Source organism: Dicentrarchus labrax, unplaced genomic scaffold (assembly GCF_905237075.1).
Source record: "Dicentrarchus labrax unplaced genomic scaffold, dlabrax2021, whole genome shotgun sequence".
NCBI classification, from domain to species: Eukaryota; Metazoa; Chordata; class Actinopteri; family Moronidae; genus Dicentrarchus; species Dicentrarchus labrax.
The window spans coordinates 2,501-28,501 of record NW_026136995.1 but is presented as its reverse complement, the minus strand read 5'-3'; the positions used below and the strand labels follow the sequence as shown (position 1 = coordinate 28,501).

The 26,001-nt window shown below is 45.9% G+C and overlaps 2 protein-coding genes, 6 non-coding genes and 3 pseudogenes across 8 annotated transcripts; 9 read left to right on the top strand and 2 right to left on the bottom strand.

Annotated features, from left to right (window-relative positions):
• The first annotated feature begins 13 nt into the window (after positions 1 to 13).
• On the top strand, positions 14 to 122 carry LOC127361041 (uncharacterized; annotated as a pseudogene).
• Positions 123 to 505: 383 nt separating this feature from the next.
• trnal-cag (transfer RNA leucine (anticodon CAG)) lies at positions 506 to 588 on the top strand. Its single transcript has one exon. It is a non-coding gene; the product is annotated as a tRNA-Leu (tRNA).
• Positions 589 to 836: 248 nt separating this feature from the next.
• Positions 837 to 908, top strand: trnaq-cug (transfer RNA glutamine (anticodon CUG)). The gene has a single exon. It is a non-coding gene; the product is annotated as a tRNA-Gln (tRNA).
• A 268-nt stretch (positions 909 to 1,176) lies between these two features.
• trnaq-uug (transfer RNA glutamine (anticodon UUG)) lies at positions 1,177 to 1,248 on the top strand. Its single transcript has one exon. It is a non-coding gene; the product is annotated as a tRNA-Gln (tRNA).
• A 654-nt stretch (positions 1,249 to 1,902) lies between these two features.
• On the top strand, positions 1,903 to 1,974 carry trnaq-uug (transfer RNA glutamine (anticodon UUG)). The gene has a single exon. It is a non-coding gene; the product is annotated as a tRNA-Gln (tRNA).
• Positions 1,975 to 3,407: 1,433 nt separating this feature from the next.
• Positions 3,408 to 3,516, top strand: LOC127361084 (uncharacterized; annotated as a pseudogene).
• A 383-nt stretch (positions 3,517 to 3,899) lies between these two features.
• trnal-cag (transfer RNA leucine (anticodon CAG)) lies at positions 3,900 to 3,982 on the top strand. The gene has a single exon. It is a non-coding gene; the product is annotated as a tRNA-Leu (tRNA).
• Positions 3,983 to 4,265: 283 nt separating this feature from the next.
• trnaq-cug (transfer RNA glutamine (anticodon CUG)) lies at positions 4,266 to 4,337 on the top strand. Its single transcript has one exon. It is a non-coding gene; the product is annotated as a tRNA-Gln (tRNA).
• A 689-nt stretch (positions 4,338 to 5,026) lies between these two features.
• LOC127361082 (uncharacterized) lies at positions 5,027 to 5,134 on the top strand (annotated as a pseudogene).
• A 4,589-nt stretch (positions 5,135 to 9,723) lies between these two features.
• LOC127361039 (uncharacterized) lies at positions 9,724 to 13,953 on the bottom strand. The gene is made up of 7 exons (XM_051395604.1): positions 13,868 to 13,953; positions 13,664 to 13,694; positions 12,998 to 13,066; positions 12,785 to 12,853; positions 11,567 to 12,650; positions 10,261 to 11,453; positions 9,724 to 10,146 (listed from the first exon to the last, which is right to left on the bottom strand). Exons 5-6 carry the CDS (start codon positions 12,562 to 12,564, stop codon positions 10,322 to 10,324), a joined length of 2,130 nt encoding a protein of 709 aa, XP_051251564.1. The 5' UTR covers positions 12,565 to 12,650; positions 12,785 to 12,853; positions 12,998 to 13,066; positions 13,664 to 13,694; positions 13,868 to 13,953; the 3' UTR covers positions 9,724 to 10,146; positions 10,261 to 10,321.
• A 509-nt stretch (positions 13,954 to 14,462) lies between these two features.
• Positions 14,463 to 17,085, bottom strand: LOC127361038 (uncharacterized). The gene is made up of 2 exons (XM_051395603.1): positions 15,807 to 17,085; positions 14,463 to 14,869 (listed from the first exon to the last, which is right to left on the bottom strand). The coding sequence occupies exon 1, from the start codon at positions 16,854 to 16,856 to the stop codon at positions 16,146 to 16,148; it is 711 nt and encodes a 236-aa protein (XP_051251563.1). The 5' UTR covers positions 16,857 to 17,085; the 3' UTR covers positions 14,463 to 14,869; positions 15,807 to 16,145.
• Positions 17,086 to 26,001: the final 8,916 nt, after the last annotated feature.

Genomic DNA, 26,001 nt, shown 5'->3' with positions numbered 1-26,001 from the left:
AGGTGCAGCTCTTGCTTACGGCCAGACCACCCTGAACACGCCCGATCTCGGAAGCTAAGCGGGGTTGGGCCTGTTTAGTACTTGGATAGGAGACTGCCTAGGAATACCAGGTGCTGCAAGCTTTTTCATTTCTCTTAACAAACAGCAGAGGCTGCTGCTTCTAAACAGAACGTTGTCATATGATACACTAGCATCACTATTTGTAAGTGCACTGTCTACATTGTCAACCTATCCAAAGTTACCGTGATGTTTTTCCACACGCCACTCCTATCGGTTACTGGATTCATTGTAAGAATCATTCAAATCAGAGGCTTATGGGGCTATTTCCCAAATCCTCAGTGTATGCTTAGCCCAGTTATCTACGTTTAGCCCGGTCAAGAGACCAAATGAGCATTTTCCTCTTCCTGAATGAAGAAAATCCTTCTGTTCGCCCAGATTCAGTTGAAATTCTACCCCTGCACCATCGAGACGATTCTTCGAGATCCGAAAAAGATCAGCTCAAGGCGTCAGGATGGCCGAGCGGTCTAAGGCGCTGCGTTCAGGTCGCAGTCTCCCCTGGAGGCGTGGGTTCGAATCCCACTTCTGACAGCAACAATTTTCCACTCCGCTAACTCTGTGTTTGGAAAGAAACACATATGAGCAAATACATTAGCAGCACCGTTTGTAAGGCTTTACCTAGTCAACCTATGTAAAGGTTCCATGTGTTTCAACACGCTACCCACATCTCCTGCTGCATTCATTGTTTGTAGGCAGTCGTGTCTTTCGTCACCTATGCGCTGCATCGTTAACATACATGGGAATGCACCGTGAGAAAGGACCTCTTGTGGCCATGTGCCGGTTCCATGGTGTAATGGTTAGCACTCTGGGCTCTGAATCCAGCGATCTGAGTTCAAGTCTCGGTGGGACCTGCTTTTGAAGCTGCAGTACCGCACGGAATGCCACTTGTCCATCCTGGTACATGAGGAAGTTTTGAATTTGCCTCCTGCAAACCCCATTGAATGAATTTGTTAAACACGCAATGCTCCCTTCCCTGTCAGTGAACGAAACAGCTGTAAGTTTGTCGAAATAGACCCAATTTTTCTCATGTCTTACATACCTTTTAGACTTACAACGCTTAACCTGGCCGGAAAACCTGATCTCTAATTATGTTGCAAAAGCTTGACAGGCATGTCCTGTGGTTCCATGGTGTAATGGTCAGCACTCTGGACTTTGAATCCAGTGATCCGAGTTCAAGTCTCGGTGGAACTTGATTTAATGCCAGTGACAGGTAAAAGAGTTAACCGGGGGAGCAAGGTGCTGCCTTGTTGAGGTTGACGACGATGAAAGCTCTTCCAAGGATGTTCTGACCAGATGTCTAGAAAGAAAGGCCAGCAGTTCATATGACAAAATACACTATCAATTGCTTTTGTAAGGGTCAACACTGTCAACCTATCCAAGGTTACCGTGATATCTTTCCACATGCTACCCCTACCTTTTGCTGGAATAATTGTGGATCATTTTCTGTGATTTTTCATGAACACGGCTCTCTGCCGGACAACAGTGGATTCTTCACTTGGGGTTGGGAGTGACTTGGTGGCCCAAGAGAAGGAGTCCAAGTGCAAGTTTGGGACAAGATGGCTGAGTGCTCTAAGGTGCTGCGTTCAGCTCTAAGGGCCGTAGTTCGCGCCACATAGTTCTTTTCCCATTGCACAAGAGCCCGTTGTACAAGACCCTAATGCATATCGATGGGACAAAGGTTAAGCGCGTCGACAGATCAAGAGACCAAACAAGCATTTTTTTTCCTGAATGAAGAAAGTCCTTCTGTTTGCTCAGATTATGTTAAAATTCTACCGCTGCACCATTAACCTGGCCGGAAAACCTGATCTCTAATTATTTTGCAAAAGCTTGACAGGCATGTCCTGTGGTTCCATGGTGTAATGGTCAGCACTCTGGACTTTGAATCCAGTGATCCGAGTTCAAGTCTCGGTGGAACTTGATTTAATGCCAGTGACAGGTAAAAGAGTTAACCGGGGGAGCAAGGTGCTGCCTTGTTGAGGTTGACGACGATGAAAGCTCTTCCAAGGATGTTCTTACCAGATGTCTAGAAAGAAAGGCCAGCAGTTCATATGACAAAATACACTATCAACTGCTTTTGTAAGGGTCAACACTGTCAACCTATCCAAGGTTACCGTGATATCTTTCCACATGCTACCCCTACCTTTTGCTGGAATAATTGTGGATCATTTTCTGTGATTTTTCATGAACACGGCTCTCTGCCGGACAACAGTGGATTCTTCACTTGGGGTTGGGAGTGACTTGGTGGCCCAAGAGAAGGAGTCCAAGTGCAAGTTTGGGACAAGATGGCTGAGTGCTCTAAGGTGCTGCGTTCAGCTCTAAGGGCCGTAGTTCACGCCACATAGTTCTTTTCCCGTTGCACAAGAGCCCCGTTGTACAAGACCCTAATGCATATCGATGGGACAAAGGTTAAGCGCATCGACAGATCAAGAGACCAAACAAGCATTTTTTTTCCTGAATGAAGAAAGTCCTTCTGTTTGCTCAGATTATGTTAAAATTCTACCGCTGCACCGTTGAGAGCATCCATCCAGATTCAAAAGCAAAGCGCTGAAAGAGTCAGGATGGTCTAAAATGATGTTTGGAAAGAAAGGTCAGCAGATCATATGACAAAATACAGTAGCAGCACTGTTTGTAAGGGTCTACGTTGTCAACCTATCCAAAGTTACCATGATGTGTTTCCACACGCTACTCCTGTCGGTTGCTGGATTCATTGTTTTTTTTGGGGAGCCGATCCTTTCAACAAATATCCCAGCTCTTAGCACCGACTCGTGGCCCACCCTCGGGGCTGGACCTGAGTTCCAGGCCTGCTCCACTCCCCGCAACACGGAGTCATGGGTCCGGGTCAGAAGTGTGCGGCGTGCTAAACGTTCCAGCCGACGAATTGCAGCTGACACTCTCTTGCTGAGCAGCAAATTCCAAACTCTGGACAGTGGGGATCAACTGCGGCTTCCAGGGAAGCGCAAGCTGAGTGAGCGCCCATCTCCTGGCCAGACCCCCGCTCCTGACGTGGTGGCTGATGGCTCCCCTACCACCACAGATCCAGCCTTGGTCCAGCCACGCTCTGCCTCCAACGCAGCAGAGGGTCCCCCCGCCTCCCAGGTCCGGATTGGTGCTAGTCGAGATCGCCTACCTTCTCCTGTTCGTCAGGAATGACCCTCAACCAACAGGCTTGGCTCATCCGTCTACTGAGTGCTTTAAACAAATCAATAAAAGTTGGTCGTCAAATCGTACGTACATAAATAAACGTCTTGAATGTATTCTCACATTCTCCTACGCATAGACCCTAATCTGACAGAATAACAGAACATGGTGTAACAACGTCTTTAAAGGGTCCATTTGCAGGTGCAGCTCTTGCTTACGGCCAGACCACCCTGAACACGCCCGATCTCGGAAGCTAAGCGGGGTTGGGCCTGTTTAGTACTTGGATAGGAGACTGCCTAGGAATACCAGGTGCTGCAAGCTTTTTCATTTCTCTTAACAAACAGCAGAGGCTGCTGCTTCTAAACAGAACGTTGTCATATGATACAGTAGCATCACTATTTGTAAGTGCACTGTCTACGTTGTCAACCTATCCAAAGTTACCGTGATGTTTTTCCACACGCCACTCCTATCGGTTACTGGATTCATTGTAAGAATCATTCAAATCAGAGGCTTATGGGGCTATTTCCCAAATCCTCAGTGTACGCTTAGCCCAGTTATCTACGCTTAGCCCGGTCAAGAGACCAAACGAGCATTTTCCTCTTCCTGAATGAAGAAAATCCTTCTGTTCGCCCAGATTCAGTTGAAATTCTACCCCTGCACCATCGAGACGATTCTTCGAGATCCGAAAAAGGTCAGCTCAAGGCGTCAGGATGGCCGAGCGGTCTAAGGCGCTGCGTTCAGGTCACAGTCTCCCCTGGAGGCGTGGGTTCAAATCCCACTTCTGACAGCAAAATTTTCCACTCCGCTAACTCTGTGTTTGGAAAGAAACACATATGAGCAAATACATTAGCAGCACCGTTCGTAAGGCTTTACCTAGTCAACCTATGTAAAGGTTCCATGTGTTTCAACACGCTACCCACATCTCCTGCTGCATTCATTGTTTGTAGGCAGTCGTGTCTTTCCTCACCTATGCGCTGCATGGTTAACATAACTCTGCTCCGCTAACTCTGCTGCATCGTTAACATACATGGGAATGCAGCGTCAGAAAGGACCTCTTGCAGCCATGTGCCGGTTCCATGGTGTAATGGTTAGCACTCTGGGCTCTGAATCCAGCGATCCGAGTTCAAGTCTCGGTGGGACCTGGTTTTGAAGCTGCAGTACCGCACGGAATGCCACTTGTCCATCCTCGTACATGAGGAAGTTTTGAATTTGCCTCCTGCAAACCCCATTGAATGAATTTGTTAAACACGCAATGCTCCCTTCCCTGTCAGTGAACGAAACAGCTGTAAGTTTGTCGAAATAGACCCAATTTTTCTCATGTCTTACATACCTTTTAGACTTACAACCCTTAACCTGGCCGGAAAACCTGATCTCTAATTATGTTGCAAAAGCTTGACAGTGATCCGAGTTCAAGTCTCGGTGGAACTTGATTTAATGCCAGTGACAGGTAAAAGAGTTAACCGGGGGGAGCAAGGTGCTGCCTTGTTGTGGTTGACAACGATGAAAGCTCTTCCAAGGATGTTCTGACCAGATGTCTAGAAAGAAAGGTCAGCCATATGACAGTTCATATGACAAAATACACTATCAACTGCTTTTGTAAGGGTCAACACTGTCAACCTATCCAAGGTTACCGTGATATCTTTCCACATGCTACCCCTACCTTTTGCTGGAATAATTGTGGATCATTTTCTGTGATTTTTCATGAACACGGCTCTCTGCCGGACAACAGTGGATTCTTCACTTGGGGTTGGGAGTGACTTGGTAATCTGACAGAATAACAGAACATGGTGTAACAATGTCTTTAAAGGGTCCATTTGCAGGTGCAGCTCTTGCTTACGGCCAGACCACCCTGAACACGCCCGATCTCGGAAGCTAAGCGGGGTGGGCCTGTTTAGTACTTGGATAGGAGACTGCCTAGGAATACCAGGTGCTGCAAGCTTTTTCATTTCTCTTAACAAACAGCAGAGGCTGCTGCTTCTAAACAGAACGTTGTCATATGATACAGTAGCATCACTATTTGTAAGTGCACTGTCTACGTTGTCAACCTATCCAAAGTTACCGTGATGTTTTTCCACACGCCACTCCTATCGGTTACTGGATGGGCTATTTCCCAAATCCTCAGTGTACGCTTAGCCCAGTTATCTACGCTTAGCCCGGTCAAGAGACCAAACGAGCATTTTCCTCTTCCTGAATGAAGAAAATCCTTCTGTTTGCCCAGATTCAGTTGAAATTCTACCCCCGCACCATCGAGACGATTCTTCGAGATCCAAAAAAGATCAGCTCAAGGCGTCAGGATGGCCGAGCGGTCTAAGGCGCTGCGTTCAAGCTGGGGAACACTCGTCCGTCTGAGGGGGGGGAGAAGGGGGAAGAAGGGGGAAGAAGGGGGAAGAAGAAAAGGAAGGGGAAAAGGAAGAAAAGAGGAAAAAGGGAGAAAAAAAGGGATAAATTGAATCTAGTGATCCGAGTTCAAGTCTCAGTGGAACTTGATTTAATGCCAGTGACAGGTAAAAGAGTTAACCGGGGGAGCAAGGTGCTGCCTTGTTGAGGTTGACGACGATGAAAGCTCTTCCAAGGATGTTCTGACCAGATGTCTAGAAAGAAAGGTCAGCAGTTCATATGACAAAATACACTATCAACTGCTTTTGTAAGGGTCAACACTGTCAACCTATCCAAGGTTACCGTGATATCTTTCCACATGCTACCCCTACCTTTTGATGGAATAATTGTGGATCATTTTCTGTGATTTTTCATGAACACGGCTCTCTGCCGGACAACAGTGGATTCTTCACTTGGGGTTGGGAGTGACTTGGTGGCCCAAGAGAAGGAGTCCAAGTGCAAGTTTGGGACAAGATGGCTGAGTGCTCTAAGGTGCTGCGTTCAGCTCTAAGGGCCGTAGTTCGCGCCACATAGTTCTTTCCCGTTGCAAAAAGCCCGCTGTACAAGACCCTAATGCATATCGATGGGACAAAGGTTAAGCGCGTCGACAGATCAAGAGACCAAACAAGCATTTTTTTTCCTGAATGAAGAAAGTCCTTCTGTTTGCTCAGATTATGTTAAAATTCGTATTTAATCTTTTAAATACATCATTTTGTGTCCATATCTTCTTGATTAAGGTATTTTTGGGTGCTTGGGACACAATTTAATATGTGAAATGTGTGATATAGGCAACATTATTAATGTAAATAATGAATAATTATTTGTTATCATTTTCTTTTCTACCTCTCCCACCTACCTGAAGGACTGGAATGCCCTCTGCAAAGGCTGATGTCATGACTTGGATCTTTCCCTACATCTCCTCTATATCAGAAACCACTTCCCATATAATTTTATAGAATATTACTTGTCTTTTTCTGTTTGTGGTTTATAATGTCTTGTCTTTTCAAGTATCAAATGTATTAATGAGGTGAAATGAACCTAATAAATAAATAACAAACCATCTTGCTGTTACCAAATGTCACATCACCACCATTATGACATTATTATTACACTTATTGTTGTTTTTAATGGACAAAAAGGAAGCAAGGGAAAAGTTTAGCTAAAAATGTAATCAAAACAGATTATAAAACACTTTAGAATCAGAAATACTGTTTATTTACAGTGAACACAGAATGCAGAATAACAATAGAACAGCACACGTAATAATAATAATAATAATAAAACAGAACAGAATAATAATAATAAAACAGAACAGAATAATAATAATATAATAAAACAGAACAGAATCATAATAATAATAATAATAATAATATAATAAAGAACAGAATAATAATAATATAATAAAACAGAACAGAATAATAATAATAATAATATAATAAAGAACAGAATAATAATAATAATAATATAATAAAACAGAACAGAATAATAATAAAACAGAACAGAATTATAATAAAACAGAACAGAATAATAATAATAATAATAAAACAGAGCAGAATAATAATAAAACACCTTTTAAACTATTTACAATAAACCTATTTACAGTGGCATTACTTTCTCCTCATTTCCGCCAACCAGTCCTCTTTGGAAAGTGTTTCCGTATTGGGACAATAAACCCTGCCACGGGAATGGCTGTGCCCAGTCGCAGCAGTGCGGAACTGGCCACACTTTTTGCAAGTGTTGGCTTGCACCGTTCGACTGTAAGGCCTTTTAGGAATAGCACCAGCTCCCTGTGTGTCTGCTGGAGCACCTATTTGTGGATTAGTCCCCTGACATGCTGCCCTACAGGTACGAAAAAAACAGCCTGTCCTGCATGCGCGATTGGGGTGCTGGGGTGGACCAAGGGTGCTGGTGCTGAGGGAGTGGCAAACAGCTGTCTCTTTGCTGCACCCTTTGGGAGTAAGGGACGCGGTGTCTGCCGCTGCTGTGCCTGACCAGCTGTGTTCTCTGGCAGCTGGTACTGGTGTTCCTGGCGTGCTGGAATGGGCTCAGTGGGGAGCACTCTTGCCTCCTGAAGAGGCTCTTCAGCCACGGCAAGGGCTGGATGTAATGCCATGCCTTGCACCAGAACAGAAAGCTCCTGCCTCTTTTGCCTTTTATTGTGCCATTGTATTAGTGTGTTCTGATTGACCTCTACCAGCTGGAGTCCAGTTCTCTCCATCACCTGGGAGTTGCCAACCACCAACTGCCTGATCTTCCAATAGTCCCTGAGAATTAAGGACCACCGGGAATCTGCCCCCTTACCCTTCCTCACTGGGCTTGGGTACAGATAGCACAGTCTGATAAAAATATTCTCCACTACCCGACAGCAATCTGGCTACTGGGCAGGTGCACTACTTGCACCTAGCATGCAGCGAGTGGTGCTCTCCACACCAGGAGTTTTTGAGGGCTTCTTTGGTGTTCTAAAGCGACCACTCAAAAGTCTCTCTTGGTGTCGTGCAGCATAAACCACCTGCTTCTTGTCTCCTTCGTCCAGGCTCTCCCACAGGTGTACAATCGTGTCCACCTGCTGGTTGCTGAGGCAGAGTGAGGTCTGACCACATAGCTCCACCAAGTACTCAGCAAGCCGGTCTACATGCTGGTATCCAGGCACATTCTGGTCATCGACAGCCTATGAAAATGATTAAACAGAAAATAGAAAATTGCAATGTAAAACCTTTACTGACACTTTAATGACACTTATGCTGATGTAGTGGATTTAACAAAATATGTGATATGCATACATACTCAATAATAAAATAGTACTGAGAACTTTATTTTTTATACATATACATATTTTAAAATGATCATACAGCTATTTACCATAGTTTCATCTTCGGCCTCAGTCAATGAACTTGAAGGCGGAGAGGGGGTGCCAGGGGCCAGAGTGGTTCTGCCAGGGGCCAGGGTGGCAGTGGCTGGGGCCAGGGAGGAGAAGCCAGGAGCCGGGGAGGAGGTGCCAGGGGCCAGAGTGGTTCTGCCAGGGGCCAGGGTGGCAGTGGCTGGGGCCAGGGAGGAGAAGCCAGGAGCCAGGGAGGAGGTGCCAGGGGCCAGAGTGGTTCTGCCAGGGGCCAGGGGTGGCAGTGGCTGGGGCCAGGGAGGAGAAGCCAGGAGCCAGGGAGGAGGTGCCAGGGGCCAGAGTGGTTCTGCCAGGGCCCAGGGTGGCAGTGGCTGGGGCCAGAGAGGAGAATCCAGGAGCCAGGGAGGAGGTGCCAGGAGCCAGGGTGGTGGGGGGGGGGGGGGGGGGTGGGTTTTTTTTTTTGGGTGTTTTTTTTATAGGGGGGGGGGGGGGTTTGTGAAGAAAAAAAAACCCTCTTTTCCCCCCACATCTTCCCCCATTTTTTTCTTTTAAAGGGGGTGGGGTTTTATTTTTTAATTTGGGGGTTTATCTTTTGGGGGCTGCCCAGTCGGCGGGAAAAAAAAATACACCCCTATAATAAAAACAAAAAAAAAAAAATAAATTAAAAAAAGGGGAGGGAGAGAAGGAGAAATATTTTTTTTTTTTTATAATAAAATTAAAATAAAATTTTTTTTTTTATAATTTTTTATAATTTTTTTGGAAAAAGGCTCTACCAAAATAAAAAAAAAAATTTTAAAAAAACCAATTTTCCCAAAATTTTTAACGGGGTAACGGGGTGGGGGGGCAGAACTCTGGTGCCACTGCGAACAGCCTCTCATAGTTACTGTAACGCAGGTAAGCAAGTCCCGACTCCAGAGCAATTGTCCGTCACAGGCACACCACCACGGTTGGTTCAGGCCTTACAGGTAACTTGAAGTTTAGGCTATTCATCAAAGTACAATACATATACATAAAATATTAAAGAATATTCTTGACAACACATGAATCATTCTACAGGCACAAACCGGTAAATCTTTTAAATGAAAATCAAGCATCTCACAACATAGAGCCTTTCTTTCTTTTACACCACCTCTTATACTTTCTTCTCCGCAATGTGCCATCCTCTCTTATAACAGAGGAACACGAGGAGTCTTGCCATGGTCCCGAGTCATAGCCCCTCAGCAGCTAATATGGTGTCCTCCCCCGGGTCCTCGCCGCTGAGGCATTCTCCCGACAAATGGCGGTCAACATAAGGTTGACAGGCCCTGCAAAAGCTGCTGGGATTTTGCTTCACGCAACAGAGCTAAGTCAGCTGCATCCCACTCAAAAATGCAAGCTGACAGGAGAGACATAAAGAGTGGGTACAGCTGATGTGCATCTGTTGTGCATCCCAGGGCCAGCCGGCGCATGAAGTGCCAGATATCCAGCCTTACGATGGTAAGGTCTGGCCACCCGCTGAATCTGGCCTTCAGCTTGGTCTCCTCAGCCGCAGCAGCACAACAGCCACAGTCCACATAAAGGGCAACAGGGGGATCCACGCCGGCCTGCTGGTACCTCCTCACCAGGTCAGCTGCCATCGGGTCCAGTCCAGCTCCCTCCTGAGCGGTCAGCACACTCATGAGTATCTGCCCATACTCATTGCCCACGGAGGTGAGCCAGAGTGCTGTCCCCTTGGCTGTCCCGGCAAGCTTCTTAGTGATCTGAAGCACACAAAATGTATAGAGCCAGTCTGAATGTGATACAGAAATACTGAAATACTGACTGGAAGTAGTTAATGCGTGTAGCCTATTTTAAAGTAAATAATATCTTCAAACCTTCTTGGTTGAATCCATCTTTAAGATGGTGCCAAGCGTGGATGTCAGCTTGGCCTTGATGTCATCCAGCCTTGTCAATATGTCCTGGCTGTACACAGACAGGACTTGGTAACTGTGTAACTTGGGGTGGCTGGGGCATGGGCACAGCATTGGGTGGGGCTGTGTTTGTCGATGGTGTTGGACCAGGGGGGAGAGGCACGGGAATGGAAGACTCCTCTTTCTTTTGCGACCTGTGTTTGTTCCAGTCAAGTGGAACTGGACGACACTCTGGTTCTACGTATTCAAGGCCAAACCTCTCCTCGGTGTCCCTCTCGGAGAGGTGAAGTATAGGGTACTTGTCCTTGCCAGTCACTCTCTTTGAAGCAGAGTTTAGCTCAGTGATCAGTAATGGATCAAACACAGGTGGGAGGATTACATCTGGCCGCTTAAGGTCCAGAAGCCTTTTGTAGTTCCATCGGGCCACCCCCGTCATGCCCTGGGCCTGGAACAATTCACAGGACACATGAGTTCCAGTAATCCACTGGGACTGGTGGAAATGATACCCCTCCTGCTGTGAGGTTCCTCTTACTGGAATCCAGATGGGGACTTTTGCACCTTCACCAGGGACATGGTTAAGCTGCGGAGTTCCCCCATATCTGTACATGATTCCCTCTGTCACCACAGGGTCACTGAGGCACCCACGGAGAATGTGCACCCTCTGGATCCGCCACGTCTTCAGCGTTGATGGTTTGTAGAGAGGGACGTTATTGGGGTCTGTGGTCAGGTGAAAATGCTGAAGAACCTTCTCCACTCTGTCGACCAATTCTGTTGACTGTGGAATTCTGATCCTACAGTGCTCTCTGATGTGCAGCTTTGTGGGAGTTGGTGGCTGAATTCCACAGAACTGGTAGGCATCCTTGAGCTTCTGCAGGTCCTCCTGATCCACAACAGAAAAGGCAGCAGAGAGGAGCTGGCAGAAGGTGCTGAAAAGGGGATGATGCTCTGAGGTGCACTCCCGTGTGAAACGCCTCATGCTGTGGAACAAATCCAACTTGACCACAATGTTGGAGTTGTAATGTGTGCGGGATGCACAGGCATTTTCCAGGGTCCCAGCAGTGGCCTCAGTGACAATTGATGGTGTGGTCCTCCAGGCATCCCAGTTGAAGTGCTCCCCGTGGTGAAGGTCTGGGATTCTGAAAGCCGCGCAACAAACTCTGAACACAAGGAGGAGAAACTGCTTAGAATTTCAAAAATTACATTTGGAGAGAGGACAGAAATATTATGTGTTTTGTGAGTGACAGTGAAAGGACATGGAGACATTTCTCACCTGTCTACCCAGTGATAATTGGCCTTCTCCACCCCTGCATTGTTGTACCTCCTGGCTAACCCCTGGTACATGGGTTCGAGGGACTTCTCCATCTCAGACTGCACCATCACCCAGGAGGCAACCATCCAGTTCTCATTCATGACCGCGTAACTTGACATGGTGTCAGATGACAAGGTCACTTTTCGTGCCACCTTCCTGGTGTGGTCAGACCGCAAGACCTGTCCAAAAGTGCCCTGCAAGAGCTTGATGATGGCTGGCTCTTGGTGCCGGTACTCGTTGATGAGACAGTCAGTCAGGTAGTGCGCTGAGACAGAGACTCCACACCACCCATCTACTTCATCATATGCTCCAAAAGGCTGTGGCGTGTCATCCTTTTGCACAAGCTGACCAAGAGTCTTCTGCCCGTAAACCCCAGCCTCAGCATCCCAGACGTTCTGTATGCTGTGCAGGTATGCCAGGTGAGACTGTTCATATTTCAGGTGCATCAGCTCATTCACCTGGTTTGCCATGTCTGAGGGTGACTTGCCACTGCGCCTCAGCTCATGGAGCACAGACTTACAAATGGCCTTTTTGTAGGTCAAGAATGCTGGCAGAATGTTTGTGAAGCGCTTCGGTAGTATATCCAGCCACCGAGGACTATCAGCAAACCAGATTCTCTTGCACGTCCTGCACCGAAGGCGTGAAGCAAAGACGTAGTACTGTCCACTGGTACCAACAATCACTCGAGGCCTACCCACACCAGCCGAGACTACATCTGGCTTTGGACAGCCATGAAGACACGGGAGTATGTAATTGTTTCTCAATCTCACCATGATGTCACTCTCTGGTTTCCAAATAAAAAAAGGATGTAGCTGAAAGAAATTGCGGGATGGGAGCACCGACACAGTGTCAATGAGCTCTGGCTGTGGAGGGAGACGCCATAATGAAAGAGCATTTCCTGGCTTGAGCATATGGTGGGACCCAGGCCACAGTCTTAGGGATTTGAGCTCTGTCCTCATCCACACTTTCTGGGGATAAGAACAGGTCCAACTGCTGATATCCTGGTCTGGTCGTGGCGGCGGAGTAACAAAAGCAGAGGCAACAGCTGTGAGAACAAGGATGACAAACAAAACAATTAGTGTTATTTTTACACATTTTCTTATCACAGATGGTGTAATGAATTTAAAAAAATATTTTGGCCACAGTTACATCTTCAGAGTATTCATAAAAAACCCTTACTGTGTGGTGTGTCAGGTGTACGAGGGGCTGGTCTGGGTGTCTGTGGAGGAACAACTGCAGAAGGCACAACTGAGGGAACAAGGATGGGGGGAAAAATGTCTTGGTGAGATGCATTCATTTCTACACATTTTATCATCATCATAGATTGTACATTACATTAAAAAATATGATGGCCGGGGTAAAATCTTCAGAGTATTTATAAAAAGCTCTTACTGTGTGGTGTCTCAGATGTATGAGGGGCTGTTCTAGGTGTCGGTGGAGGAGCGACTGCAGAAGGCACAACTGAGGGAACAAGGATGAAGAAAGATAAAGCAGATTAGTGAGATGTCATAATATTTACACTTCATTTGCTAATTTATTTTTATACGCTGTGGGTGTGTCTCATGATGCTTAATTGCCCCCTTTTCAAAGACAGAAGATCAGGAAGGCACCAGGACCACATGTGGAGTGTCACCATCCTGCCTTAATCTTCCCACAGATCTTCAACAGATAACTGGGAGCTGTCCCCGCCTGTTTCAAACACTACAACATCATCCTGGTCCCCAAAAATCCCTCTGGCCTGTCAATATCTGTAGTCATTTGAAGACCGGTCCACCTGAAGGACATTACAGGCCTCTTGCTGGACTACCTGCATCTGAATTTACTTTGTATTGCATTATTTATTTACTTTATTTTCATATTTATTACAATTGTTGTACAGCCATGACTTTAAGAAGGAGTAAGGTCTATACCTGCTTTGTCATGATATAACTTTTACAAATAAAAGATACTTTTACATGGATTGATGCTCAATCACAATACTATTCTTTGACCTTTATTAGTCCAAGCAGGCGAAGCAATATGTTTTGCCCATGCAAGAAGAAAAAAATGGGTACTTACCCTCATCGCTGAGGAAATCAATTCATGAACCCTGTTGGTTAGTAGGAACGTCATGCAAACACATTAGTGGAACATGGCCGGAACATGGCCAGAACACAGAACACACAGAAGAGAACGGTTTAATTCATGTTTCCATTTTGGAGAGCAATTCATTGTGGCTCAATCCAGCATGTGTGAACTTCTACAAAACTGCTTCTACAAAACCTGTTTTCACTCCCGAGGCCCGTCCTGGTACGGCAAATGACGTGGCAGCAGCTGCAAACACACAAAAAGATTAAACAGTACAGCAAATGTCACGTTTGAGAACACTGTTTGGGAAATTTTCCCAAGTTCATAAGTAGAAACTACTTACATTTTTTTTTTTTTTTTTTTTTTTTTTTTTTTTTCCTCTTTTCTTCCTCTTATTCTTAATTAAAAATAAAAAAAAAAAATTAAAATTTTAAAATTAAAAAAAAAAATATTTTTTTTTTTTTTTATTATTAAATTAAAATATTTTTTTTTTTTTTTTAATAAAAAAAAAAAAAAAAAAAAAAAAAAAAAAAAAAAATTTTTGGGGTTTTTTAAGGGGTTGAAAAGGGGGAAGGGGGGGAAAAGGGTTTTTTTTTTTTTAAAAGTTTTTTTTTTGTTTTTTTTTTTTGTTTCCCGGAAAAAAATTTTTTTTTAAGAAGAAGGGGGGGGGGGCGGCCGCCCCCCTTTCCCCCCCCCCCCCCCAGGTGCTCTTCGGTTGAGAGCCAACGGCATCGGGGGTTGGTTTCCCAGTTCGTAAGCCAGGAGAGATTGTATTTCACCAAAGCTCCGGGCATAACCCACAAAAGATGCCATGCTGGCCTCGCTGTGCCCCTCAGTCGTGTGCACTCCGGCAGCCTCTTCCTTCTGGGTGTGCTTAATGAGGTAGACTGTATAGCCTACGTCATTCTGTAACAGCCACCCGAAGGATTTGCCCTTATATTTGCCAAACTGCAAAATGTAATCCCCCAGCACCTCTGTGTTGTCTGAGGCATCCCCTCCTCTCTGACAGACCACAGTCAGGGCATTCTGTCTCACTGTGTCCTCCTTTAGAGGTGCAGACTTGTCCTGCAGAGAAGGGTTGTCCTTGAGGAGCTTAGCTGCATCAGTTGGATCCTGACGCAGGTAACCTCGAGGTCCATTGCGAAAAACAACTTCCATCCTCCCAGGAAAGAAACTGAATGGTTTTTCCATGCTGGCCTGTGACATATGTGGAGAAAAAAAAAACATATATATTAAACATGTACATCTTCTTAAACATTAGATACTAATGGGGATTTTTTTTACCTTTGAGAACAATAAAACAGGATAAATTAAATTATCTTAGCCTATAAGTGTGTGGTCTTTCCTGAAGTGATCCAAAATGTAGAAAAAAATTACTTTTTTTCTGAATATCTGCACCAGATGGGCTTAAATATATACCTTTTGATATATATATTTTATTATATATGTGCAATAATTACTGTGCAATCTATTGCCCATGTGCAACTGCTGTTACTATTTGTGTTATCTGTTGTTTGTGGATTCTGACTGTTTTTTCTCTTCTACATAGTGTTTTTCTTTTATTTATTAATTTCCTGCTCTTACTGTTTTTTATACTGTTTTTTCTCTATCCACTTTGCTGCTGCAACATTGGAATTTCCCCATTGTGGGACAAATAAAGGAATATCTTTTCTTATAACTTTATCAAATAAATCATGTCGAGTAACATTTTGAAATGACTAACTATATAAGATATATATAATATAATATAAGATATTAAAACAGAAATGAATGTAAGAAAACAATTACTTAATTAAACATTTATAAAATATATAAGACAAAAGAAAACGAGTGCAGACAGGTTGAATAAGGTAAATTACTCTTAATTATTAGTTATGATAAACCCTGGAACAGTTAAACTGTACATTTGGCAAATCGTTTACATACTAACTACCTGCACAATGTTTAAATGACAATATAACTTATCTAAACTGACTAAAACTGTGCATAGAAAGATGCATTTAAATGAATGTGATGCGCCGCTCAGAGACAAAGTACAAACATCGTCATTCAACCTACAACACTCAGAAATTCCCCGACACAAAGTACATGTAAGCTTATCTTTTATCTCGTTTTTGTCACAAAAGTTACTGACCTTAGTTTGAAGAAAATATATCCAAATGTCAGGAGTAGTTGGCGATGTCGACTTCGTCTCTCCTCTTCTCTGTTCACTGACACAGTCGAGGAGGCGAGACGGAGTTTTAGGCGGTTACAGTGCCAAAGGCGGCAGTGGCTGGAGTGCGCATTACGTCCGTAGTGGTTTAGCACTACCATAGAGAATGAATGAACCTGCCGGTCTTGTGGGAGCCAATCCACGATGGTCTCAGCCTCCTGGTCTGGCAGACTGTAAGCCTCTGGCCACTTGGTGAAATAGTCCATGGCGGTGAGAATGTAACGGTTTCCCCTGTCTGTACGGGGAAACGGCCCAAGAACATCAATTCCCACCCTTTCCATGGGGCACCCTGTTGGAAACTGCTGGAGCTGAGCATGAGATCTCTCTGTGGGGCCCTTCCGTGCAGTGGCGACAATAGTCTTCCACATCTCGCCGATGTTGGCCCCAATAGAACCCCTGTCGGAGGCGGCGGAGGGTTTTGGCTACCCCAAAGTGACCAGATCCAGGCGCACCATGCACTGCTTGGAGCACCGTCTCCCGCAGGCCCTTTGGCACCACCACCTGCCACCGTGTCTCTCCCGTGGCTGGCTCCTTCCACCCCCTCTGTAGCACTCCATCACACAGGCGCAGGACTCCAAACATCGACCAGAGTCCCTTTGTGGCTCGGGAAAACATGGCAACATCTTCCCATGGAGGTTGACGTTGTGCCGCCACCCAGGTAAGCACCGGTCTGATGTCTACATCACGCCCCTGTTCGTGTGCCCATGCTGCTCCATCCACAGCTGCCAGTCCCTGGCTAGTGGTCGGCCCCTCCTCACCCACAGCTGCACATCTCACATCAGGGTGTAGCTGTTCTCTCTCCAGTATCTCTCTTTTCTCACAGTACTGGCAGGAGTCAGTGCTGCAAGGGTGGCGGCAAAGTGCGTCAGCATTCCCATGCTGGGCCCCTGGCCTGTGGACCACGGTGATGTTATAGGCTTGTAGCTCTTCGATCCAGCGTGCCAGCTGACCTTCTGGTTCTCTGAAAGACATGAGCCACTGCAAAGCAGAGTGAACCGCTTTCACCGTGAAGTTGAGGCCGCCCAGGTAATACTTAAAATGCCGTATGGCACTGACCACGGCGAGCAGCTCTCTTCTGGTGACACAGTAGCGACGTTCTGCCTTGTTGAGTGTCCTGCTGTAGTATGCCACTACTCTCTCTCCCCCAGGCGTTGTCTGAGCCAGCACAGCCCCTGAGCTGACGTTGCTGGCGTCTGTGTCGAGGATGACAGAGCGGGGTCAGGTGGGGACAGGACCGGGGCTTCCACAAGGGCTCTCTGGAGTGCAGTGAATGCTGTATGGCACTCCTCTTAGCTTCCGAGACCGGACGAGATCGGGCGCGTTCAGGGTGGTATGGCCGTAAGCGAGAGCTTCACCTGCAAATGGACCTTTTAAAGACGTTGGTACACCATGTTCTGTTTGTCTGTGGGATTAGAGTCCATTCAAGACGTTTATTTATGTACTTACGATTTGATGACCAACTTAGTTCTGTATTAATTCATGCATTTACTGACTTGAACTCTCCCAAAATCAGGTCCCACGAAATCAATTCCTTAACAGGGTGTGCAGGAGAAAAATTCAACATGTCCTCATGAATGAAGTTTAGATATTATCCTGCAGTGGACAAGTGATAACAACAACAACAACAACAACAATGATAATAACAATAGTAGAATCAAATGAATTCCATCTAGACGGAAAGCTTAAATATTATACAACAACAGTGGAAAAAATATCTGAACAACATTCTGTGTACAGTGAAGAAGCAGCAGCCTCTGCTGTTGCTAAGAGAAATGAAAAGGCTTACAGCACCTGGTATTCCCAGGCGGTCTCCCATCCAAGTACTAACCAGGCTCGACCCTGCTTAGCTTCCGAGATCGGACGAGATCGGGCGCGTTTTTTTGAAAAAATTTTTTTATCTTTTATTATCAAAAATACAGTTTAACATGTTATCTCATTTTTCTTATTTACAAATTTCAATTTAAGCAAAGTATCACCACAACAGACAAGAATAAGGTGCTCCGACAAACATAAAATGAGACCATGCAGTTGCATGACTCTGTTTTGTAACCCTCAGTCATTTAAAATAATAGTGACCCCCTCCGGTTTATCCAAATAAAAAACACTTACAACACATATAGAATGAACATGAACTAACATGAAATAAATAAAAGAAATGAACAAATGCAAAAAATGCATTAAAACAAATGAAATAAACCAAAGGAACCAGATCAACAGACCCAGATCAAATTAAATTAACAAAAAGGGTAACACTTTATAATGAGTACACACCATCAAGCACCAGTCAAGCACGAACAAACACCGAACCCATCACCCACAACGCACGAATACACACCAGCATGTAGTCCACAAACACAGCCAAAAATGCTCCATCCATCACCGATAAGCACACCATCCATGGACAAGCAAATACCGAACCCATCATCCACAAAGCATGTCTCTGCTGCAAATAGCCACCACCACGCAGCCCACAACCACAGCCACAAACGTCCCACTCCCAACCGCACTGCACATCTCCGCACGCACTCGCATATCCACCATCCAGAACGCACCAACGACCAGTGACTGCGTCAGCAGATGCCCCACAAAACCCACAACAAATTCAACCCCCAATGACGGCCCACAAACAGCCACCAATGCAGGAACCCACAGCCACAAAGCACCCACCACCCGTCAATCAAGCACCCCGCGCGAGCCCATCCAAAGCGAGCACCACCCATGGCCCACCAAGCATCCACAAATGAGATACAGAGGCCGACAATGCCCCGAGACCCACAAAATGCCCGGCCATCCCAACAGACCAAGAAGAGACACAACACAAAGGGACATAGAACACACCGCACCGACATTCACCGCAACCCCCCAACACACCGCATGAAGACGAACGAGGGCGGTCCACGAAGACACGCCACCGCCGCGAAGCCATCCGCCCAGGACGCGCACGCCGAGCCAGCAATCCCGCTCCCAGCACGCCACCAACGCGCCGAGAGCGGGAGGCAGGACGCCACGCCACATCCACGCCAAACCCCCAGAAGCCCCCGACAGCGCAACCAAGGGGAGCACAGAGAAGCACACCGGAGCAGGCGGCCGCCAGAGGCACCGGCGGCGAACACGCGCCCCCGCCCGGCAGCACACCTCACAGCCGAAAGCCAACGTCAGCCCGCCCACCAGCAGCTGCAGGTGTTTGCCCTCGCTCCCCGACTAACTTTACCGACCAAAGTCACCGACCCACCCGCAGCGGCCAAGCCGACCCGCCGCTGATACGCACTCACCTCACCCGGCTAAGCGAGACTAGACTAGGTCGGCCTAGCCACCGCGGGCGGGCCGGCAACCCCAGCAATGCCAGCCGCCAGTGTCAAGTAACAAGCCAACGCTAGCCTCCAACTACAATGCACACCACCAAACAAAGACACACACCCACCACCAGAGCCGCCGCCGACCGCCGAGAGCGGGACCGCCAGCCCAACGCACACACCCCAAACAGACAAGACCACAACAACAGCACGTCCCCACAAACCACCCCCGTCCGTCCACACACAACACACCGGGAAGCCGCAACAAACACCAACACAACATGCTCCACATCCCTCCGCGCCGCCCCCTCCCCCGTCCGTCAAGGCAACCGAAAACCCTGCGAGCCCCGAGGCACCGCCAGCCCCCACACCCCACCCGCAAACGCCCAACAAGCCACAGATAGCACCCACCCCAGACAAGCCCGCGCAAAACACCCAACCAACGAGCAGCAAGCGCCCCACAACCATGAAAATCCGCACCAACAACCGTCCACAGGCCATCTCTAGAAAACGAACCCACCGCGAGCCCCACAGAACACCCGCCAACACTGCCACCAATCATCAATACACACCGGAACAGTGGACGCGCAAGCGCACGCAGAAACGCACAGCACAATGAAGAGCAAAACATCCACAACCGCGATCACAAACCACATAGCAACAACCACCCACAGCAGAACCATGCCCCACAAACGATGAATCCAGCCTTCACCAATCCACAACCAATGCACCCACCAACGACGAACAAAACATCCCCAACCGCGTCCACAAACCACACACCAATGTGCACCCACGCGCCACAAATGAGGAACCCAGCATCCACCCATGCCCAACCAATGCCCAACAGCGCGCACCCCTCACAAAGTGCCACCAACAAAAGAAATAAATAAATAAAATAAACAAATGAACTAGATCAGAGACCCAGAGCTAATGAAATAAACAAACAAACAAAATAAAGAAAGAAAGAAAGAAAGAAAGAAATGAAATAAACAAACGAAAAAAGCAAGTTAAATAAACCAAATCAAAAGATCCAACTAAAATGAAATAAATTAATGAAATGAACAAATAAAATAAGACACACTAAACAGCAATGAACAAATGCATCAAGTTGAGACAATTATTTTCACACTTTTTCAAAAACCAAAGTCCAACGAGCGCTCCCCGCCCTCCTCATGCTCCTTGAACATGGAATGTCTTAAGTTCAGAGCACTCTTAGTCCATTCCTTTTTGTCGCTATGCAATAGCCTCAGGTGCGCTTTGAGGCTGTTGGTAAACAGTGTTTGACTGTTGATGACCTTTTGGTCATACAGAGCACAATTCCTTGTTTTCCACACTGCTTGCCTCGCAAAGGCGAGGACCATGTTAATGAAGTTTTTGTTATAAGTGTTATTTTTTTTGTTCAGTCCAAACAGCCGGGCCCACTGCCATTGCTCTTCTGTGAGCATTGTAAATTTGCAGTGTAGCCCCAAAAGATCTCGGACCTCCTCCCACAGCCCGGTGTGGGCGCTGCAGTGGAGGAAGAGATGTTCCAGGTCCTTCTCCACTTCGCCACACACCGAGCAAGTCCTGCTGTACAAATGTTTTGCGATTTGGTGCAGGACGATACCCGTGAAGATCCTCCTGTGCCTGATTTTGAAATCTAAATGAAATGAATTGGACGTTATAAATGGGATGTCTATGTTTTGCCAGATAGTGTGAATTGACCGGGTGGGAAACAGTTTCTCCCAATGTTTTATGGATGCTGGTGTTTGTAAGATTTTTGCTACCAAAATGATGTACCAGTCTCGGGTTTTAACGGATGTTATATTGACGGATGGGTTTTTGAGGCACAGAAGGAACCCCAAGGCATCGTCCTGCACCTCACCACTGTTGCCCCTGAGTAGACCTTGCCACTCTGGCGACAAGCTCTGCTGGAACCTGTGGCCCAGCTCGGCCACCTGATTTCTCCTATATAATATGTTTTTGTTTTTCATTTCTGTACATACTTTTAAAAGGTCAAAATCCCCGGTGCTTCCAACCACCTGCCCCACCTTAGTTAGACCGGCAGCCGTCAGACACTTGCTCACCAAGCACCTTCCCCCCCATAAAAAAGCCGGGTTTGAGAGGAAAGGTAGCTGCATCACATGTTCTTTTTTGCTGCACTCTGGCCTGAGGTGGGGCAGAATCTTGCCCCATGCCTCTAGTACCTCCTGGTAGAACCCCGGCAGACCACTATAGTCTTTTCTGGGAGAGGAGACACAGAGATTGTACACACTCCTCTCACCGTACTCAGACAGGTGGCCCGCCAGCGAGTCCTTCCAGGGGGACTGCCGGGTCGAATCCAAAAATCTGCTAACTGATTTTAGCCTCAGTGCGTCTCTTTTGGCACTTATGTCAATCAAACCTAAGCCCCCCTCCCTTTTCTTAGCAATTAACACTCTGTGAGCAATCGAGTTTCCCTTACTCCTCCAAAGAAAGGAGGAGATGGTGCTGTTCAGCGAATTTAGTGCCCAAATTGGCAGCTCACAGTTTCCCAAAACATGGTTAATTTTGGACAGTATTAGAGCATTAGATACAACTACCTTTCCTCTCAAATTCAGTCCCCTCGTTCTCCACAGATTAAGTTTATTTTTTACCTTCTGTATAACCTCCTCCCACGTCCTATCCCTCGCTCTGTCCCTATCCTTCCCAATGTACACTCCCAGAACTTGTTTCTCTCCCGTTACCTCCCTAAATCCCCACCTGTTTTTAACCATGCTCTGCTTCCCGCAGAACATGATTTCTGATTTATTTGTTGACCTTTGCCCCTGCCGCCTCTTCATATTTTTTAAGGCACTCTAAGGCACAGTCAACGCTGTTGCTATCGGCCGCCACAATATTCAGGTCGTCCGCGTACTGCACCATTTTTACTTCTTGTCCTGCAGGTGTGTGGACACCTTTGACCCCAGTGTCTTTTTTAATTTGGATGGCCAAAGGCTCCACGACAATACTATATAATAATGACGACATCGGACACCCCTGCCTCACCGACCTCTCCAGTGGGAACTCCCCTGTAAGTGACCCGTTACATTTTACCCTACTCGTGCCCTTTTTATACAATAACTTAATCCACCCGATGATACTATCCCCAAAACCAAACTTACTCAATGTGTCCCACAAAAACCTGTGATCCACCCTGTCAAACGCCTTCTCCATGTCTATGCCCACTAAGATGCCACCTTGTGAGTTCATTATCTCCACCATGTCTCTGACTGTCCCTATCGTGTCCGCAATGTCCCTGCCTGGTATACTGTACGCCTGTGAATTGCTAATGATTGACCCCACCACCTCCTTGATCCTATTTGCAATTATTTTTGAGAGTATTTTGTAGTCGGTATTTAATAAGCTTATTGATCTGTAATTCTCTACTTTGTCCCTTTCCCCCTTGTTCTTGTAAATAAGTGTGATAATGCCCTGTGAAAAAGAGTCCGGAGTATCCTGATTGACCTGCATTCTGTTATATAGTTTGTGTAATAAGGGTGCCACCAGATGCTTAAAGTGAATAAAAAATTCAGCCGAAATACCATCACTTCCCGGACTCTTATTTTTGTTGAGACCCTCTATAGCCCATTCCACCTCATCCCTGCTAATTAGTTCCTCACATATGTGTCTATCTTCCTGAGAGATTTGTTTGTCAATACCTTCTAGCAACAGCGCCGACTGTGCCCTATCACACACCTGTTTTTGAAATAAGTTTTTGTAGAACTCCTGCACTGTATCCAGGATTTCTCCATGTTCTGTTATTTTCTCCCCGTTTTTATTTGTAAGAAACTCAATAGTTGTTTTATTTTGTTTCTTTTTTTCAAGCCCCAAAAAGAACGCCGTACATTTTTCGCCCTCCATTATGTTTTTAACCCTGCACCTTACGGCCGCCCCTTTGCACCTTTTAATTTCTATTTCCTTCAGTTTAGCTTTATATAGCTCATAATTTTCACTCTTCCTGTCCGGGTCATCCTCCATCATCTGTACCTCAATGGACAGGAGGTTTTTCAAAGAGCGCTCCTCTACTTGCTCCGACCATCTTTTTTGTTTACTATAATTTATACAGGCTTTCTTGATTCTTCCCTTTATATTATTCCAGCCCTGTATATAATTATCATTTACGTCTAATTCTTCTGTTATGTTTAATAATAATTTTCTCATTTTTTCATTAAAGATCTCGTCTTTTAAAAGGCTGGTGTTGAGACACCACAAGCCTCCCCCTCTGACACCATTTGCCTCCCCTAATCTAACGTGGAGCGACGCATGGTCACTCCAGTTATTAAAAACATGTGACACACTCGTTAAATCTCTAACTATTCTAGAGGAGATTAGACAGTAGTCGACCCTTGATTGTTTTAGAGTGCCATTTACTACCTGTCTCCTCGAAAAACCCCTCACACCTGGGTTAAAAACCCTCCATATGTCAATGACATTATAGTCACTCATTATATCTATCAGTTTTGTCCTACTACAATCATTTTTATATACGTTATTTACAGACACATCAGTTTTAGTTAGTACAACATTGAAATCTCCCACAATGATTACATCATTACACATCCATTTTCCCAGTTTTACAAAGAACCTCTTCCTCTGGTTTTCATTATTTGGAGCATATATATTAATAACTCTGTATTTTCTACCATTATTTAAGGAGATATCTATAATTAATATCCTACCCTCCTCATCTTTATATATTACATCTATATTGTTTTTAACATTTTCTTTGCACAATATTGCTACCCCACAGGATCTATTAGTACCTAGACTGGAAATCACAGACCCACTCCACACTTTGGAGACATGATTTACAGTTTTTTCCCCCCACCAAGTCTCTTGCAGACATACAATGTCGGCTTTGCATGAGTCCAAAACAGCGTTAATTTTGAGCTCGCTACGAAGGCCGTTGATATTTAGGGAGGTGATCGAGAACATCAGAAAAAGGAAAACAGTGAGAGTGAATTTCAACATTTTATGACTTTATTTCATTCTTTTTTTTGTATTTTTCCTGTTCTTGATTTTAACCTACTTTTCTTTGACTCTTTCCTTTTCCTAACATTTGTGAATTCTATGTCCATGTCAGTTGCATTACTTCCTGAGTCGTAATTTTCGACTTCAGGAAAAAATCGGCCCTCTGTGCCATCCTCCCCTCTACCATTCTGGGCAGGTTCTGCCTGCGCAGACCTTACCTCAGAGGGCTCTGGCTGGAAGGACTGCAGCTGAGACTCCTCCACCAGTATGCCACTTCCCTGAGGGGATGGCATCTGGGAGAGAGCCTCCTGCACAGGGCAGACAGAGCCCAATACGTTAGCAGGTCTTTGTGTTTGTATAAGCTCAGGGCTTGCGGAAAACACACTCTCTTGTTCAGAGACTGTACCACCACTGCCCCTTGCTGCTCTTATGCTGATGTTACTAGCCTTGCCTGCTTCGCTCAGAGCCGCTTCTGCTTCGGTTGGTGACTTGCTCACCCCCACCTGTACAGTTACTCCCTCACCGCACTTAGCCCCAGCTACAGTCTTCTCTGACTCATGAACTACTGCTTCAGCGGCACCGTCTACTGTCTCCACTACAGCTTCATTTTCTCTTTCAGAGTCTCTATCGCTCTGCCCGCTAGTATCATTGCAGATACATTCTTTGATTTTTTTTTAAGCAAAATTTGCATTTTTCTGCTGCTTTCAATTCGCACTCCCTTGCATAATGCCCCTGAGCCCCACACTTATGACAATTTAATTCTGGACAGTCCCTTAGAATGTGACCTGGTTGAATGCACAGTTTGCACACTCTAATTTGTTTGTCGTGTATGACTCTAAAATATTCTGCCCCATTATGTGTGTTGAATTTGGTAGAATATGGAAGAGATTGAACCTGTTTGTTAAATCTTACTTTAAGGAAGCGTGTCCCATCTGCCACATTAGTCCCCGGCCACATCCTGCGTCTGATGTCAGAGACGGCTGTAGCTCCCCAGTTTTTAAGTTTTTCCAACACCTCCTCATTTGAGATGTAGGCTGGAAGGTTCAGGAACGAGACCACCATCTCATTGTCACAAAGCTCCTTCGCCATCACTGCCACGTCGCCGACTTTCAGGCCCTCCATCAGCCTCTCCTTCCCTCTGGCACTCGCCATCGTCAGCTCGAATGTCCTCTCCCCGATCACCCTGCATGCCAGCAGTCCTCCACACAGCCCGATCACCGCCTGCATCAGCTCTGTCGTAGACACTTTCCCCGTTCCTTGTAGTTGCACGCATGCCGTCAGTTCTTTGGCATAGTTTTTCTTCTCCATCTTGGAAGCCCCACTCACTTTGCTGCTTTCACATGTTTTTCCATTAAATTTTTGTGCCAGTCCGATATTGTTAGCGATGGTCGAACAGTCCATATCTAAGCCGTTTGTGTTTTGTGTTAGTCCGTCGTTCTTTTCTCTAAGTCCTTGTGTTCTCGCCGTTTTCATAGCCATTATATCCGTCCGAAAAAACTCTAACTACTCCCCAGACAGTGAGCCCACTGCTGGGGAGCAAAAAACAAAAGAAAGTACAACGAAAAACTCTCACATACAGTAATAAATCAAAAAACAAAACTCTCAACAAACAAAAAACACACACTGCTGCAGCCGCAACAGGTGCTCTCACTCTGTCTCTCTTCCTGCTCACTCACACACTTCCTGCTCCTGCTGGTTCAGGGTGGTATGGCCGTAAGCGAGAGCTTCACCTGCAAATGGACCTTTTAAAGATGTTGTTACACCATGTTCTGTTTGTCTGTGGGATTAGAGTCCATTCAAGACGTTTATTTATGTACTTACGATTTGATGACCAACTTAGTTCTGTATTAATT

Coding starts and splice junctions, on each gene's coding strand:
- LOC127361039 (XM_051395604.1), bottom strand. CDS start 12,564: ATGAGGACAGAGCTCAAATCCCTAAGACTGTGGCCTGGGTCCCACCAT. Junction 11,454..11,566: donor AATTATCACTGGGTAGACAG/GTGAGAAATGTC, acceptor CCTTGTGTTCAG/AGTTTGTTGCGCGGCTTTCA.
- LOC127361038 (XM_051395603.1), bottom strand. CDS start 16,856: ATGTCTTTCAGAGAACCAGAAGGTCAGCTGGCACGCTGGATCGAAGAG.